General features: G+C 41.4%; 1 protein-coding gene across 1 annotated transcript; it reads right to left on the bottom strand.

Annotated features, from left to right (window-relative positions):
* Positions 1-1623: 1623 nt before the first annotated feature.
* plb1 (phospholipase B1) lies at positions 1624-17156 on the bottom strand. The gene is made up of 42 exons (XM_053435444.1): positions 16529-17156; positions 14698-14750; positions 14526-14589; positions 14334-14397; positions 14211-14245; positions 13685-13751; positions 13552-13600; positions 13153-13218; positions 12979-13044; positions 12843-12898; positions 12645-12714; positions 12281-12388; positions 12089-12142; positions 11647-11715; positions 11291-11462; positions 11135-11193; positions 10563-10636; positions 10421-10464; positions 10199-10307; positions 10046-10097; positions 9875-9955; positions 9321-9386; positions 9127-9227; positions 8951-9032; positions 8662-8766; positions 8473-8568; positions 8313-8384; positions 8135-8212; positions 7468-7528; positions 7329-7387; positions 6311-6378; positions 6188-6231; positions 5983-6082; positions 5857-5908; positions 5649-5729; positions 4111-4176; positions 3878-3972; positions 3546-3627; positions 3340-3444; positions 3134-3229; positions 2915-2989; positions 1624-2840 (listed from the first exon to the last, which is right to left on the bottom strand). The coding sequence occupies exons 1-42, from the start codon at positions 16605-16607 to the stop codon at positions 2580-2582; spliced, it is 3336 nt and encodes a 1111-aa protein (XP_053291419.1). The 5' UTR covers positions 16608-17156; the 3' UTR covers positions 1624-2579.
* Positions 17157-17360: the final 204 nt, after the last annotated feature.

Here is a 17360-nt window from a genome sequence, read left to right as displayed (position 1 = left end):
TGGAGATCATTACTGAACAAACAGCATCATGAAGACCAAGGAGCTCACCAAACAGGTCAGGGATAAAGTTGTGGAGAAATATGAAGCAGGGTTAGGTTATAAACAAATATCCAGAGCTTTGAACATCTCTCTGAGCACCATAAAATCCATCATAAGAATATGGCACAACCGCAAACCTACCAAGAGGAGGCCGTCCACCCAAACTGAAGAGTCGGACAAGGAGAAAATTAATCAGAGAAGCAACCAGGAGGCCCATGGTTACTCTGGAGGAGTTGCAGAGATCCACAGCTGAGGTGGGAGAATCTGTCCACAGGACAACTATTAGTCGTCTACTCCACAAATCTGGCCTTTATGGAAGAGTGGCAAGAAGAAAGCCATTGTTGAAAGGGATCCATAAAAAATCCCGTTTGGAGTTTGCCAGAAGCCATGTGGGAGACACAGCAAACATGTGGAAGAAGGTGCTCTGGTCAGATGAGACCAAAATTGAACTTTTTGGCCTCAATGCAAAACGCTATGTGTGGCGAAAACCCAACACTGCCCATCACCCTGAGCACACCATCCAAACAGTGAAACATGGTGGTGGTAGCATCATGCTGTGGGGATGCTTCTCTTCAGCAGGTACAGGGAAACTGGTCAGAATAGAGGGAAAGATGGATGGAGCCAAATACAGGGAAATCCTTGAAGAAAATCTGATGCAGTCTGCAAAAGACTTGAGACTGGGGCGGAGGTTCATCTTCCAGCAGGACAAGGACCCTAAACATACAGCCAGAGCTACAAAGGAATGGTTTGGATTAAAGAATGTTAATGTCTTAAAATGGCCCAGTCAAAGCCCAGACCTCAATCCAATAGAGAATCTATGGCAAGACTTGAAGATTGCGGTTCACAGACGGTCTCCATCCAATCTGACTGAGCTTCATCTTTTTTGCCAAGAAGAATGGACAAACCTTTCCATCTCTAGATGTGCAAAGCTGGTAGAGACATACCCCAAAAGACTTGCAGCTGTAATTGCAGCGAAAGGGGGTTCTACCAAGTATTGACACAGGGGGGTGAATACTTATGCACCCAACAGATGTCAACTTTTTTGTTCTCATTATTGTTTGTGTCACAATAAAATTTATTTTGCACCTCCAAAGTACTATGCATGTTTTGTTGATCAAACGGGAAAAAGTTTATTTAAGTTTATTTGAATTCCAGTTAGTAACAGTACATAATGGGAAAAAGTCCAAGGGGGGTGAATACTTATGCAAGGCACTGTAAGTCCAACACTTGAGTAAATGTACAGTCCAATACTGTGTGTTTAACAGGAGCAGACGGTGGCTTTCATCACTTTATGGAGGTCATAAAACAACCGCCTTTATATTTTATCAGCAGGTCATATCCCTGATAAAGCTAATAAATGCAGGCTGATGTGTTCCGAGCCGAGTCACTCATGTGTGGGGGCTTTGTGTCGTTTATGATGGGGGGACATTCTGGATTTCATGTCTATCTAAAATAAACACCACTAAAGGTTTGATGGTGGTGGTTGGCTGGACAGACAGGCGACATCATCAGCCCAGGACACGCTGGTCCGGAGGACATTCGAGCAGTCAGGATTAGTTAATGATTAATTATTATCCAATTGAATATCGAAAAAATACTTTATTTCAGATATTATCAAATGTATCATTGCATAAAATAACACAGACACTACACCTATCAAAGTGCCCTGTTGTTAGGGTCACTCAGTACATTTACTTAAAATACTGCTCAATACATACTCCACAACATCTGAAATCGTCTTTTAAAATCATTTTCAATTTTCAAAGAGCAGAAATAAGTTAAGGGCAGCCAGTGAATCTAGAAAGCAGTTTTGCTTAGGAGGTAGAGAGGGTCGTCCACTAACCAGAAGGTCAGTGGTTTGATCCCCGGCTCCTGTATTGCAATGTGCACGATATTGAACCCCAAATGGCCCAGGACGCTTGCCCTGTGTGATAGTTGAAGCGCTGAATGAATGTGTGTGTATGGGTGAATGTGACTTGTAAAGAGCTTTGATGATACTTGAAATAAAGTTAATTTACGTATTCGTTCCTCGTGAAGGAACGAATAATGCTAATGTCACGGTTGTGGAGAGCAGCAGGATTGAGGCAGGAGGCAGGAGGCAGGAGGCAGGTTCAATTAGAAAAAACACTATTCATCGAAAACATATAAAAAGGGGCAGACCCAGCAGGAAACAAACATGCAAAGTAAAACTGTTCAGGAACAACAAGGAACTCGAAGCTGATCGAGACTAAACAGACAACTCAACAAAGACAGAACTTAGGACTTGACTTAAATAAGAACTGAACTGAAAAAATCAAGGCAGGCGAGCATTCAGGAGATCAGAACTCCAACATAAAACAGATGACATGCTAACACACCTCACTGCCATTTTTCCACCTCTGCACCCAGTAATGTTTGCTGTGGTTCAAGGACAATAATGAACTTGTGTAGACAGAGCAGACAGGCCTATCTTAACCCTAACCCTATCTTATCACCACAAACAATGTCCTTTCTACTTCCATCGTAAATGACGTTCTGTCATTTCTCCTCTTCAGACACTTTTAAAACCCAGTGCTATTCAACCCCACTGCACGCTCCGCCATCCTCTTCTTGTCTCCCTTGTTTCTGCAGTAGAAGAAGAGCCAGGTAGCAACACAGCCAATCAGAAGGCCAACAACAGCAAGGACGGCGGCGAGCCAAACGGCCACGCTGTTCGAGCAGTCAGGGATGAGGGGCAGGGGCGTGCTGAGCGTTGTGGAGCTGTCGGATGTGGTTGCTGGCCGAGTCAAGCTGTTCCTCTTTGTGAAGATGTATGGATGCTCCTGAAAAACACAAGTCAATCAGATACTAAGTGCTGTCAAATCAGTCACAAGTGGAACAACGGCTGCTTTCTTACCTCAGTGGGGCATTTGAGGCTATTTCTGCTATTGGTGAAATTGTTATACGTCGTTTTTTCACCCACTGGCTCCAGCTATAGGGGTGAAACAGAAATGAGAGTTTCAGTTCAGATCGTGACCAGAGTGCAGCGAGAGGTTGTAATTTAAACTGACTTTGTCCAAGTCCCTTCCTCTGTCCAACTCGATTAGCCCTTTACCGTCCGTGCGGCCACACTCACCATGTTATTCCACAGATTTACAGCCATGTCAGCATGTCCCCGTTCACTGAAGTGGAAACAGTCCTCAGAGAAGTAGGTGTGATCAGGTCTGCCGTCCTGGAGAGGACAAAAATACAGCATCAGTGCTTGCAGGAAAAAGGCTCATTTATTCTCCTTAACCTACAATAATCTATACGTTTCTGAAGGGAAGGAGACAAGTAACTTACAGCATTCAAAGGAATGATAGAGTTTTGAAAAAAGGGCTGAACCACCACAGCAAAGTCCTCTCTGCCCTCATAGCGGCCTCCGTACGCCACATTTTCCGCCTCCATCTGAAAGGAAAAACACAAATACTGTTGTTACTACAACAACACAACGACCACGTCTCCTCAGAATGTGAGAGAGAAGAAAATCGTCGTTCTTGTCAGTTCACCTGCATTTCCCGATTGATCCGTTTGACCTCAGCCAGCTCTAGAGAATCCTCTTCTGCTTGCACGAAGCACGGGCATGCAAACCTGAGGAGGAGAAGTGGAGATCAGGAGCTGATTTAGAAAAATAAAAACCTTAATCATCACTGCTTGCTGCCTGATGCAATCCACTCCATATTATGATATCTGTGGATGCGCTAGTCCTTTATTGAGCATCATATTATTACATAGTCCTGTTGTGACAAGTTATGAGATCAATATTGAGACGTCTGCCTCAGACACGGAGCATTCGGTTCAATGTGCAATTGATTCGTCATGAGTGGATCGAGGAGCGTACGGTTGAATCCAGTTGCACCCAAGAGTGTCTCGTGTGACTCTGCGCAGGCCTTCGATTGCCAAGATCTCCATGACATTGACTATCATCCTGGGAACCTGCGGACAAAAGAAAGATCGATACGACTTCTACACAAACTTTTTTTCAATTGATCCTTTTTGGGCATCGATGGAAAGTGAACCCTGCCTTTTTAAATGCATGATCTCTGGTGGTATTTATGGCCCAATCCCATTTACCTCTTTGTACAAAATGTCCAAGCTCGTCATCATGTGGTCTCTGTAGCGCTGAGGCGACAGCGAGGCCTGTAGGTTGGAGACACACAACGTACAAGGATAGTTATCAAATCACAGTGAACACATGTACACATAAACCAACTCATGCCTGTGATATGCAGGGCGGCATGGTGGGGGCGGTGCAGCACTGTCACCTCACTCACCACAATACTGTCTAGTTTACAACACATTACAATAATCTATTATCTTTATCTCTTTATCCATTATGAGTAATTTAATTCGGATGCATGCAATATCCTAATGTCTACTCTATTCTCTTTTGATTGTATTATCTCTATCTCTAGCTATCTCTAGCTAACAAACTGGAGCATCAGTAATTACATTTGTGAGCTGGATGCAATGTCATTTTGTTCTACTGTGTGTGGTTTGACAGTGAATTGTGTGGATCTTGTGCCGCCCCAAACAGCACAGAGCATCCAAGACCAAGATCCATGCGACTGACCCTATGAGCTGTCACCATCACAATCTCAGAGCTCTTAGTCTTACATTTGGGTTAGGGTTGCTCTGCCTTGTGTAGTAGAAAAATTAACTAAACATAGTTGACAAACTATTTTGTATTTGGATAGTAAGTTTCTGCAGCCTTGTAAGAGACTTTTATGATATTGTATTTACATACACCAAATGTTTAAGAGCTGTTTTATGGTCGGAACTGTTTATGACGTGAATAAGGTAAAAGACCTTTTGTGACTTAATTACCCATCAAAGGAAGTAGTGGTATGTCTTCTTATCACCTAAGGAAACACATGTGAATCAGCTGCTAATGTTTAGATTCCTCTCCTTCCCCCACCATGGAACCTGTCTGGATTGGTTCAGAGGGACAGCCCTCAGTCCTCCTATATAAGATCTGTGTTTTTGACTGTTCTGCATCCTCACTCTGAGATCCTTGTGCTCTCCCTGTGTTGATCCTTTCTGCAGAAAGTCCCTAATTAAATACACGTAGATAACTTTGTTGTTTCCAGCCTCTTGTATCTCCAGATTTCCATCACACTTGATACTCTGTTGCAAAGCCCAAACATTAAAGAGAGAGAAAAGCCCATCAGTGATGGAAAGAGAGAGCAAAGAAAGGAAATGGAGCTGAGATGAGAAAAGAGAGAGAAGGAGCGAGGGAGAGAGAGATGAAGAGAGTCTGGGTTGACTTGAGTGTTGTTTATGCCTCTCAGAGAACAAGGCCCGCCACTGTGGCCCCGTGTGCTTGTTTAATTCAGACAGAGGCCTACGCTGGAGGAGGGGGGGCTGTTTGGTGGGAAGTGACAGAATGTGCTCATTGAGGAGAAACCACGTCTGCTCTCATCTCACTCTGACACGATAAAACAATTAGAAAAAGAAAGAAGAAACAGCTCCATTGTTCCGCTCCGGTGCTCGAGCTACGTTTTGGAGAGTGATATCATGAGACAGCTCCACACAGGCCGTCAGCGGAACAGCGTGGGGACGTTTGACCACTTGTCCTGCATCTCCTGCAACGAAGTCTCAAAGCAGCTCACCCGGTCGTGGCAGTACTGACACAGGTCATTGCCTCCGATGAAGAGGGTCACCAGCTTCCAGTCATTGTTGAAATCCACTGACTGTTTGCATTAAATGGATGGAGAGAGAATCACAGAGACAGAGAGGGAACAAAGATTATTCACTTGATTCTCTTGTGCTTTTCTTTAACGTGAAACCAGTGCATGCGTTAGAACACCTTGGACTCACAGAATCATTTTTCAGGATATCAACCAGACGTCGGACCTGCCCTGGGATTCCTCTGTAGAGAATTAGAGACAGTCATGAATGCACAACACATTTGAGAGGGAACTATTTGAAAATCAACACACTCACGATATTTTGGCCCCTGATACGGCCACGTTGAAGCCAGACTGTTTTTTCCCTTCTCCCATTGACATTCCCTTGATTTGAGGATTGAACTTCTTCAGAATATCTGAAAATAAGAGGAGAGACAAAGTCCACCTCTGTCATCTAGTGGTGCTACTGTGCATTACACTTATAAAAGGTTCTATAGAAACAAAGGGAGCTCGAGACTTACTGGGTAATGTTGTGACAGTCTCCAGAGTATTGTCTCCTCCGATGCTGGTTAAGGAAAAACCAATAATTAATAAAAAATGTGCAGGATGAAATGCAAATGATTTGTTGTTGCACAGTCTCTCACCTCCATGCAACTCCTTTGTACTCGTTCTTGAGCTGCAGCAGATTCTTGGCCTTTGCACCAAACCCAGTCTACCAAAGAGATGCAGACATTATTCTCATCATGTTTCTCTCTCTGACTCATTAAATTGATATTGCTCTCTCTGCTAATACAATTATGTGATTAATCAGGTGATGTAATTAGTCCAGCATTTATCCATGTCTTCTGGTTCTGTATGACTAGTTGGGTTGTGCAGATATAATTTGTACACAACTTAAAAAGACGCAACAAGAGTGCCAGCTAAAAAAAATGATTATGTTTGTACTAGTTTCACAAAATATTCTATTCTATTTCTTGGTTCGAATCCCTAGTGACATCACTGGTTGGCACTCTTCAAAATAGAGATGAAATAAAATAAAGCTATTAAAGACATGTAGGTTAAGGTTATCTATAGGGCACCTTTTCACAGACAAGAGTCACAAAGTGCTTTACGGGGCCATAACAGATAAAAAGTTGAAAACAGAATTGCATAAGCGCATACAAAAATCAAAAACACAAAACAGAAACATAGGAAAACACTGTAAATGGATAAGAGACTAACATGGTACACATGATGCCTGTTCAAATGCTTTTTTAATGATTTTTCAGCATGTCTATTGGGGCGTAGGAGGTGATTCAATCACTTAGATGATACGGCCTCAAAACTCGATCATAACAAGACTTAAGACGGGTGAGTGGGATCTGTAATACATTTAAATTACTGGAACTGAGAGAGGGAGTGGATTAATAAGGGTGGAGTGGATCAGTTAGGTGTGCAGGGGCCTGATGGTGCAGTGATCAATATGTGAGAGTGAGAATTTTTAATATAACTCATGCATGGGACGGAATCGATGTAATAAAAGCCAAAGCAAAAGAAAAACAAAGATGCTTAAAGAATATCTGCATTGACCGATGGATGGCTGGTGAAAGTTCAGTCATCAGGTGAAGAAGACAATGGAAGGCAACTGAAAGCTCTGGGGGAACAAAACTAGTCGGAGCTCACCGATAGAGAGTCGCCCAGAGCGGCCACCACCTTGATGTCTGCCGGCCGTAACCTGTGAACTAACAGAACATCAACGTGAGCACACACGCTGCATCCAACTCACTTCCTGTGGCAGCTGAGTGACACCATGTGACCTTACCTGAAGTGGGCACAGAGTTGGACGGAGCCGTGTCGACGCAGGAGAAGTCACTTCCCCAGTTCTAAAGAATGACAGAGACGTGTTTTATGCATTTAGTAGTCGTAATCTATTGCCGGCCATCCTGCACCAGCTCTATGATTGTTGTGATGGAAGTTCTCTGGAAGCCGCTGATGTCTTATGCAAAAGATTTTAATGTAGACCTGATGCATCAAGGAGACCAGAAGATGAAACAATACCCCAACGCCAACAGAGTAACATGAGCAATTGTCACCCCCGAGTCTCACACAACATCCCAATTTATCTCCCTCACCCTGTGTCACCCAGTCCAACAGCACATCCAGGAAAGGCTAGAATCGCTGTCACTCTCTATGTTACATGTAGGTGTTGGCATTCTATTGGACAGCTAAGCCTAAAGCATGCATAACTAAATCACATAGCCACTGGTGTAATAAAATGCTTCTATGTCTGAGGCATCTGAGTTAGATATGAAAGTCCATGACACCACGATGTACTGCTAGTTGGCCCCTGTATCTGTAACCTGACCTTGGGTGTTGCTTGGAGAGAGAAGGGAGTATGTGTGGAATGAGACAGGCTCTATTCTCCTCACGGTGCTGTACTGATGTAACGTGTGAGGAAGGTCAGATACTCCTTCACAGTTATGACTTACGTTAACAGGAGGAGGGGTGGTCGGAGGGCCAGTGAAGGTGTGGTTGCTGTTGACTGCGGTCCTGAAGAATGGGCTGGTCTAATGAAGAAATAAGAAGAAGAATGTGAATCCATAAAATCGAATAACTATGCTAATTGTATTGTCTCTGACTAGTGGATGTTGCTGAAAGCCACGTTACCTCAGAGGGACACTTCAAATCGATACAGGCTTCAAAGTCTTGGGAGAAAGTTTTGTTCCCCACTGGCTCTAACTGAGAGATTGTAAAAGTCAGAGATTTATTTGTGAATCATTCTGAGAAGTGCAAAGTAAGAAATGTCTTCTGGTGAAATAAGTCACACCATGTTGTTCCACAGAGCTTGAGCCATGAGAGTGTGAGCCTTCTGGCTAAGGTGGAAACAGTCGGGGGCGAAGTAAGAACGATCAGGACGGCCATCCTTCAAAAAGCAAAGAAGGGACGACATTTTTAAACTCACTAAAATGAATAAAAACACAAATCTATTAAATGTTTCAAGTTTGTCAGCGTCTACCTCTAGCATGGGGAGTACTATCTTTCTCATGAAGGGCTGCAGGACCACGGTGAAGTTGTCTTGTGTGTCGTAGCGACCCGTGTCAATCAGCTCTCTCATGGCACGCTGCAAGGAAACACCGACAAAAGATCAAGAACAGAAAGAGGATGTCCCAGGTTGGGGAACAAGTCAAATGTGCAGAGTCTATTTTCAAAGATGAACAGACTCCACAGGCTTGAAACCTTTAATATTAACTATTTGTTTTGTCACTTTAGAAATGTGTTCCTTTTGACGTGTCGTGGTTTAGTACCTGATATTCCCTGTTGAAGTCGTTGGCCCTCTGCAGTTCAGGAGATCCTTCTTTAGGCTTCAGTATACAGGGACAAATGAAACTGAAACACAAACATCAAAAGTCTTAAGTAATGAGCTGGTCATTCACTAACCCTGCAAACCAAACTGTGTCTTAAAAAAACAGAACTCACTAACCCTGCAAACCAGGTGGGACATCCCAGAGACTTATCACTGTGCAGATCACGCAGCGGCTCAACGGCTAACATCTCCACCAGGTTAACCATGGCACGGGGCACCTGGGTAAAAAAACAAAACGTAAAGTTCATGGTATGTCTGTGGTTCCCGACACCGAAATGCTCCTGTGAGAGTAAGATGAGGGAATCATATACTTCACTGTGCAGGATGTCGAGAGCCTCGCGGATACGGTCGGCCACGTTCCTGGGCGAGAAAAAAACCTGTGGAGAGAAGCACAGACAGTGTCAGTCGGTTAATCCCTGGTCAGTGCGCAGCTATTGTGATAAAGAATGAATCATTTGAGTAAGGTGGTATTTCCTGTTGTTGGTTTGAGCTTCTTTCATGGCAGGATTGATTGCTTTTGGATGGATTTCGACAGTTGATAGATCAATACAAGCAATTTGAACATGAGTATGGCTGCAGGACATTGTATGGACCATTCATCACTATTATTATGAAACTTAATCGACGAGTACAAAATGCAGATTAATCAAAAATGATAAAAAGCCGATGTTTGCAGCCCAAAACAAATTGCTTTTAATATTTGAGTTGATCAATATTAAGGTAATTGTTTGAAATGTCAACAGATTGCGAATATAATTGTTGAATATAATTCAACAATCATAAATAAATTAGGGGAAAAAAGTCAAATACTAAAGTAGGATTAAAGTCTTGATAAAATATATTATGATATATTATGAGTACTCACGCTGTTGGAGCAGAAGTCACATAAGTCATTGGCCCCAATAAACATAGTGATCACTTTCCAGTCATTGAGGAAATCAATGCGCTGTAAAGATAAAGGTGAATTAAGCAATTAAGAAAATAAAAGGGAAACAAAGGTTACACAAGGTTCAACTGTCGTTCACCACAGACTTACCGAATCGTTTTTCATTTTGTCCACCAGGATGCGCACCTGTTGAACCATATCACTGAGAACAGGAAAAGAAAGGTTTGTATTCATTCCTCTGATGGGCACATTATAAGTTCTGCTCAGGTTTGATTTGACAGGATTCAAAGGAACGTGACTGACCCGCTCTTGGCTCCCGCCACAGCCTGGTTGAGGAAGGCCTTGGGATTGTCCTGTTTACCTTTTCCCTGTGAGAAGCCGGTCAGTGAGGGGTTAAACTCCTTCAGGATATCTGCAAAGCCACTGATAAGCTTAATGTTGGCTTCTGATTGTATAAAACAAGTCTAATGAAAGTTTTCTATTGTATTTAATTTGATGAAAAGACAGAAAATAAGTGGAACGTACTTGGTAGGGTGGTTACTGTGGTGATGTTTTCATCCCCACCGATGCTGAAAGATGCAGAAACAGCTCATTACATCACAGAATCACCAAATGAATTCTCACACTGTTAGAAAATGTGACCCGGGTGAACTTTCCATTCACTTACCTCCATGACAGTCCCCTGTACTCATTAATCACTAACAGAAGGTTGTCTACCTTTGCTCCCACACCATTGCCTGCCTGCAGAGAGACGGCACATTTCTGAGACCATGTAAAAAACCAGTGGAAACATTTCCCATCTATCTATCTATCTATCTATTTATCCATCTATCCATCTGTCCATCTATCCATCTATCCATCTATCCATCTATCTATCTATCTATCTATCTATCTATCTATCTATCTATCTATCTATCTATCTATCTATCTATCTATCTATCTATCTGTCTATCTATCTATTCATGGACGAGTTTTTTATTTTTTTATTGTGAGAATAAATTTCACTGCCAACATTTTCTTTTTATCTTTATTTATCTTTAATCAAATTGACTCATCGGTCAATTGTGTTGCACTTTGAACTGCAATTACTGTCACACTTTACTGACTGATTGATGTCATCCATCTATATCTATATATAAATCTATATATAAATCTACATCTATATTGAGATCAATTTGGCTTTTCAAAAGTGGTGCAGAAATAAATTGGCAAACATAGCAGGAGAATGAAAATACTCACTGTCACAGAATCGCCCACCGCTGCCACCACCTTGATATCTCCAGGTCTGAGTTCATGCACTGCACAGGAAGTAGAATCAAGTAGGTTGGTAACAGTGTATTTCCATACACATCCATCAGTAGAACAGAGAATAAGAGCATGACAAATGTTCTCTACCTGAAGTTGGTGTGGTGGGAGATGGACTGCGGTCTGTGCAGGGGATCTCAGTCCCCATCCCCTGAGAACAGTTAGACTTCCTGCTGCGGTCTGTTACTGAGGAGGCTTTGTTGTAAAGGGTCGTCTCTCTGTCAGAGGGGGAATTTATCTGTGTCCTCAGGAAAGGTCGTTCCTGAGACGAGAGTGGAAAAGTAGTTAGACAATAGTATTTAAATCTTGTTTTGAAAGTCTGTTATGTGGTTTGGGACCTTGGATTGAATTATGAATGATTTAGGACACGTCATTAGAGCATTTTTGCATCAAACCACAGTAACTGGTGACTGAAAAACACTGTGTTTAGCAGTGGCAGGTCTCACCTGGGTGGGGCAGGGGATAGCGATGACACCGTTGTCCATGACCTTTGTCTGACCTGTCCTTGGCTGCAGCTGGAGGAGGAAACGCGACGATTGGTTATGATTTTTAGGTCCAAGTGGGGCCATCGTGTTTAGCCAATTACCACGGAGCGTGCAATAGTGCTGATTGCACAACGTGCGTGTTCATAATACAGATTGAACGTAGAAAGACATCATGAGGATAAACCCACCAGGTTAATCTTTACATCTCTTATCTAATCTCAGGTCAGAGCAACAAGCGCTAACTGTAGTAATCGTTCCATCGCTTTCATTTTACGACTCAGACGCAGGGTCGATGAGAGTGTCAGAACACAGTAAAGATCAACGCAGAAGATTTTCCACTTTCTGCTTTGTCATTCTGCACGTTTGAATTTGCCATTTGTTACTTTGGTTTTTAATAAATTACCATGTTTGTCCAAAGCTGAACAGCAAGCTGGTTTATGTCAGAGCCCAGGTTGTCCTGCCAAGAAACACAGGACATGTGCTCGTTAAAACATAAGCTATTTTCGAAGGACACTTTGTTACTCAAAGGAAGGTTTGTTTACCATATAGTTATATTATTGTTATGACATCTTGAAATATCTTTTTCTTTACTTACAGAGTCTGAGCTGGGTTCAAGGATGACTGGGGCAGAGTGTAGCACGACAGAGAAGTCTGACCTGCTGCTGTCCCACCTTGGATTTTCCAAAGCAGCACTTAGAGAATCCTGAAAACACGAAAGGCAGATAATTCTTAATTGTTATGATATCTTTATTTATATAGCACCTTTCAACAGTCATTATTACGTGCTTCACAGAAAGAAAAAGAAAAAAGAGAATACAACAATCTAAGACAATAAGAAAAATATTGTCTAAATTTTGTTTAAATATTATTTAAATAATTGAAGAAAAAAAAAAAAAAAAAAATATATATATATATATAAAAGACTTAAACATGAGCCGGAAGCAACAGTTGACTTTTACCTGCAGCGTTTTTAGAAGCACTGCTTTTTGTAGGCGCTGGTTTATGCCTTCATCTCTCATACAGTCACAACTGCAACAATAAAAAGGGAAAAACATCTTTTACAAAGAGGAAGATCACACCACTATAGATACAGATCATTTATTTTTATTTTAAAATCACAAGCTATTGTGGTAGTTCCAAAAAAATAAAGCTCTCACTTGTCCTGCTGGTGAAACGCGCTCCACACTGTGACATGGATTAATGCATGATGCAGCTGTGAAAAAGCATCAAGCATGTTAGTTTTGTCTTTTATCATTTATTCAGAGCAAAATTCTAATGAAAATGCTACCATACCTTTTCTTGCAATGTCAGCAGAGCTGCCTCCGCATCCCGAACAACAGCTTCGACATCTGCAGCAACCTGAGGCAAGAAAAACCAGTCACATAATCTTATCGTCCATCTATACATCCACTCGCTATATTGCATCAGGTCGAATCACATGATTTTGCATGAAAGAAGGAATCTTACATGAGGCGAGCAGGCACACAAGGAATCTGCCGAAACAAACATCAGAACAAACTTCCAGCCTGAGACCTGCAACAAAATATGAAGGACAAATATTATCATTAAATAACGTATACGATGTATGAAAAGAGCAATAGTGAGCAAACTCTATATCTGTAAATGGTTTACTGTCGCCATTAACTTTAATTTGTTTAAAGGTGATAAAGAAACAAGATCGTTATTTGGTTTCTAGCTGAGACTTAAGAGGATTGCTTCATGTGTATGGTGTCTTCAAATACAGAATCTGATCCAAGTCAAAGTATCATGTATTCTTGTTGTTTTATTCTATTTATGGGGAGTAAACTGGATTCTCTGAAATGTCTACAAAACATTAAACTTTGTTCTGAGAGGGTGAATGTGCACCTGATGTGATCGGGACTGCGACAGCTCTTCAGCTTCCTTCAACAAACTCCTGCAACACAAACACTCTCACATGATAAGCTTCAAACAGCATTAAGGTGTGTGGCCGTTCATCTGTGTGCGATGTGTCCATTACCTGGGCTGCGATGAGGCCTGAGCCACACGCTGAGGGATCATTTCAGGGGTAAACATGGAGAGCAACTCTGTAAAGGTCACACAGACACAATTGTAAAGAGTGGAACTACATTAGTCTCATCCCTCACAGCACATTCAGACTGGGGATTATGAACAGTGTGAGGTAAAATGCTTTTATCATTTCATCACCGGGGTTTATGGCCCCTGGTCTTATCCAAAAATGCAAGATTATTGTTCCCTCGCTTGTTCATCAGAGTGTGCTCTGTATCTGGAGTTTCCTGTAACACACTCTTGACTTTTAGTTCAAATCCATTCAACGGTTAATGAGTGACAGAGAAAGATAATTGTGTTTAACTACAACAAAATCAATGACCAGGACACTAACGTTGATTTCCGTGCACTTTGTGATTTTAAATAGAAGTTGTAAAATACTCTGTTGAGATCACTTGTTATTTTAGATGATTATGTACTTTCGTCTTTCAATTTTATGGAGATACTCAGTGGTGAGAAAGCGCAGTGGGACTTACCAGCTATTCTGCTGACCAGGTTGGATGCTTGGTGCCTAATTAAGGAGATGTACACATCTTTAGATACAAATAGATTTAAAGCATCACTTCCTGCTATTCCAAGTAAATGTTTGTGCGTCTTACCTGTGTGACAGCGGCATCCCCAAGGTGTAAACAGCTGAGACATCGGCAGGTCTGAGAGCGTCGACTGAAAACAAGTGAATTAAAGCAACGTTATGATACAACACTGAAAATTAAATCTATGTCATTTGGCTTGAATTGATCAAATAAGAGATCTGATCATGACAGCAATCGATTGAAAGAAAAAACACCAACCTGAGGAGGGTGGAGACGAGGGTCCGGGTGTTGGTGAGCAAAGTACTGACATGTAACTGTCTTCCTGTGACATAAATATGAAAACTCTTAGACTATTATTGTCAATTTATCTGTAAAAAGCAAATGACGGGTTTTAAACAACACTCAGACACGATGACGGACAGTACCGTACCGTCTCTGTTCTTTCTGTTGGCTGATCATGTTCTCCCACAATGTAAACAGCATCTAAATGTGACATAGGAAACAAATACAGCGAGAAATGTAACGCCCAAAGGTAATGCAGTAAAAAAATCCCTCTTCTCGTCTTGCACTTTCCTTTTAAAATAGTGATTTAATGTACAAAATGATTTAGTTTATTACAGACAGACCATTTTCTTTGTTAAACTACACATGGGATCACATTTCTTTACTTTTGCTTCAAGGTTAAAGTTGCTTTCTGGAGAATTATCTGACGTTACAGTCACTTATTGCTCGTATCCTCATCCTGTGTAATAAACTGTGGTGTAATAAACTTGGTTTAGTCTTTTTCCATTTGCAGCCCAAGGTCCTTTGTTCACATACATAGCAGACACTGAACTGTTTGTCACACATTATAATGCCATTGTGACTGATTATAAGCCTATTGGGCAAAAACTATAACTCATCCATCCATAAGTGGAGGCTGGTTTATAAGCACTTAATTATAATATGGTAAAGCACACATTGTAATATGATCTATGTCTTCAAATGAGAAGTTACAATTGCTGACAAACTCTGCGCATTAATGAACATTGATAAATGCAATGAATGATTGCATAGAAGCGGTTATTCCCAAAGTGTGGGCCGCGGCCCCCTGATGGGCCGTGAAGCCACTGCAGGTGAGAGGTCATCAGAAAATAAATAGAGACAATAGTTTCAGATTTGTAAGTAAGCGTTTAATACAACCAAACATTTATGATTGATTAAAAAAAAAAAAAAGTTATCATCACAGGCTATGAAACAAAGACATGAAATTTTAATTCCACATTGTTCTTATTTTATTTGACCTATATAGCAGGTGTTGTATTTGCTGCGTCACATTAACACTTGACTGCGGCGGAATCATAGGTGAGGGAGAACTTTGTTGTGTGCTGGGTCGAGCAAGATGCAGCAGATGAAAGCTGCTAATGATGAAGGGGAATCAGAAAACTGAATCATTCAAAACTAAAAAGAGGACTCACAGAAAGGACTCAAGTGAGGACCTGTCAGAGGCCCAGGCATCTTTTAAAAATACGCTGAGAGAGCCAGCTACAACATCAGCCCTCTCATCGGGGGAGTGACAGGTGACACAATGTACACTTACATTTCAAGTATATCGAGATAAACTGCTGGAGGCGTCAGACTCGAGGAATTCCAGTGTTAATGTTAGTTTATGGAGGTATGATAGCGAGCGTGGCTGAAACTTCTTATGTATATTTGGTTATGCCTGAAATGTGTTTTTCTTCTCCCGGATATCCTTGTCGTGCTCTGTTATACAAACGGTGAGAATATATTTTTATCAATACCCTATTTGAACTTAATGCTTTTTTTACATTGGTTGCTTTGCAAATTGTTTTACGCTTAAATGTGGATGTTATTGGATTTGCACTGCATATGCCTGCTTTCATATACAATTATTTTGTTGTAAAATTAATAATATGTAAAGTGTTAACCCTGTGTCGTGAAATACCAGAAAAAGCTCATAATCTGAAATGCGCGGGTTAGGCATTTGTTCAGATACAGCTTCTGCAATGATTAATGTGTAAACTAGTCTAACTCCTGTTGCAGGATCATTTACAATATGTGAACATGACCACAACAACAAACGAGGGAAACTGGCTGTGCTCTTTCTTTCTCCACAAAATAAGAAAATTCCTTGCATGATGAAAACCTCCATTAATCTGATTCTGATCCCTCAAAATATCCCTCCTCTGCAACGTGTCAATCAGCTCACTCAATATGTAAACATGACTGTAAATGTGTAAAAGTTATTGGCTGTTCTTTACCTGTAAACTGAGCACAGGATCCGACGAGGGCGGCCAGCATCAGGAGCGCACCTCGTGTCGTCATGGTGTAAGAGCACATGACTGAGCGCCTTCCACACTGAGGGGGTTTGTGGGGTTTCCTCCTCTTCTCTTCCCTCAGCCTAAAAACCGTCTGCTCTCACCGGCTGTAAAAGTGCGAGTGCAGGGTGTGGAGAGGAGAGAGAGAGTGAGAGTGTTCCTGAGAGGGAAAGCGTCAAAAAGATGAGGAAAAGCTCTCTTTGTACAAACTCTTTTATTGTCCCTTTATCAGTTTATCAGGAAAACAATCGAGCAGATTCCTGATCGTTCCTCCCTCTCCGTATCTGTGACTTGTTTGTCAGTCTGTGGCTGAGTCACCTGCAGTTTATCCCGGACATCTAAATAATATAATAACATTTTAGCTGAGACCAGTTAATGTTTAAATTGTTGCTGACTTCTCGTCACTGGCATGTAGCTATGACCAAGAAATTTGTATATCTGTCAATCAATGATCTCTGTTCCTATAAATAAAAATATCAAATAAAATATAATTTAAAAGGTGAACGGCCTCAAGATAAAATGCTTCAAAATCATAATTTGGTTTATGTTTTTTTGTCAATACAGAGCCAGACACACTTTAAAACATCCGTAATTTAAAAATAAATGTCACTGTAATAATTAGGATATTCGTTTAGATGCTGCTTGAACAGAAACCTTTTAAAACTTGTATCCAAAGTTTCTATAGGTTCTCTGTTTTCAATTCATTCAATGTAAATGCTCTGTATTTACTAGTCTTGATGACCACTCAAAGTACAGCACTGTAACACAAGCGCAT

Source organism: Pleuronectes platessa, chromosome 11, assembly GCF_947347685.1.
Source record: "Pleuronectes platessa chromosome 11, fPlePla1.1, whole genome shotgun sequence".
In the NCBI taxonomy this organism is placed as follows: Eukaryota; Metazoa; Chordata; class Actinopteri; order Pleuronectiformes; family Pleuronectidae; genus Pleuronectes; species Pleuronectes platessa.
Note: the sequence above shows the minus strand (reverse complement) of the source record. Positions and strands in the feature narration are given on the sequence as shown.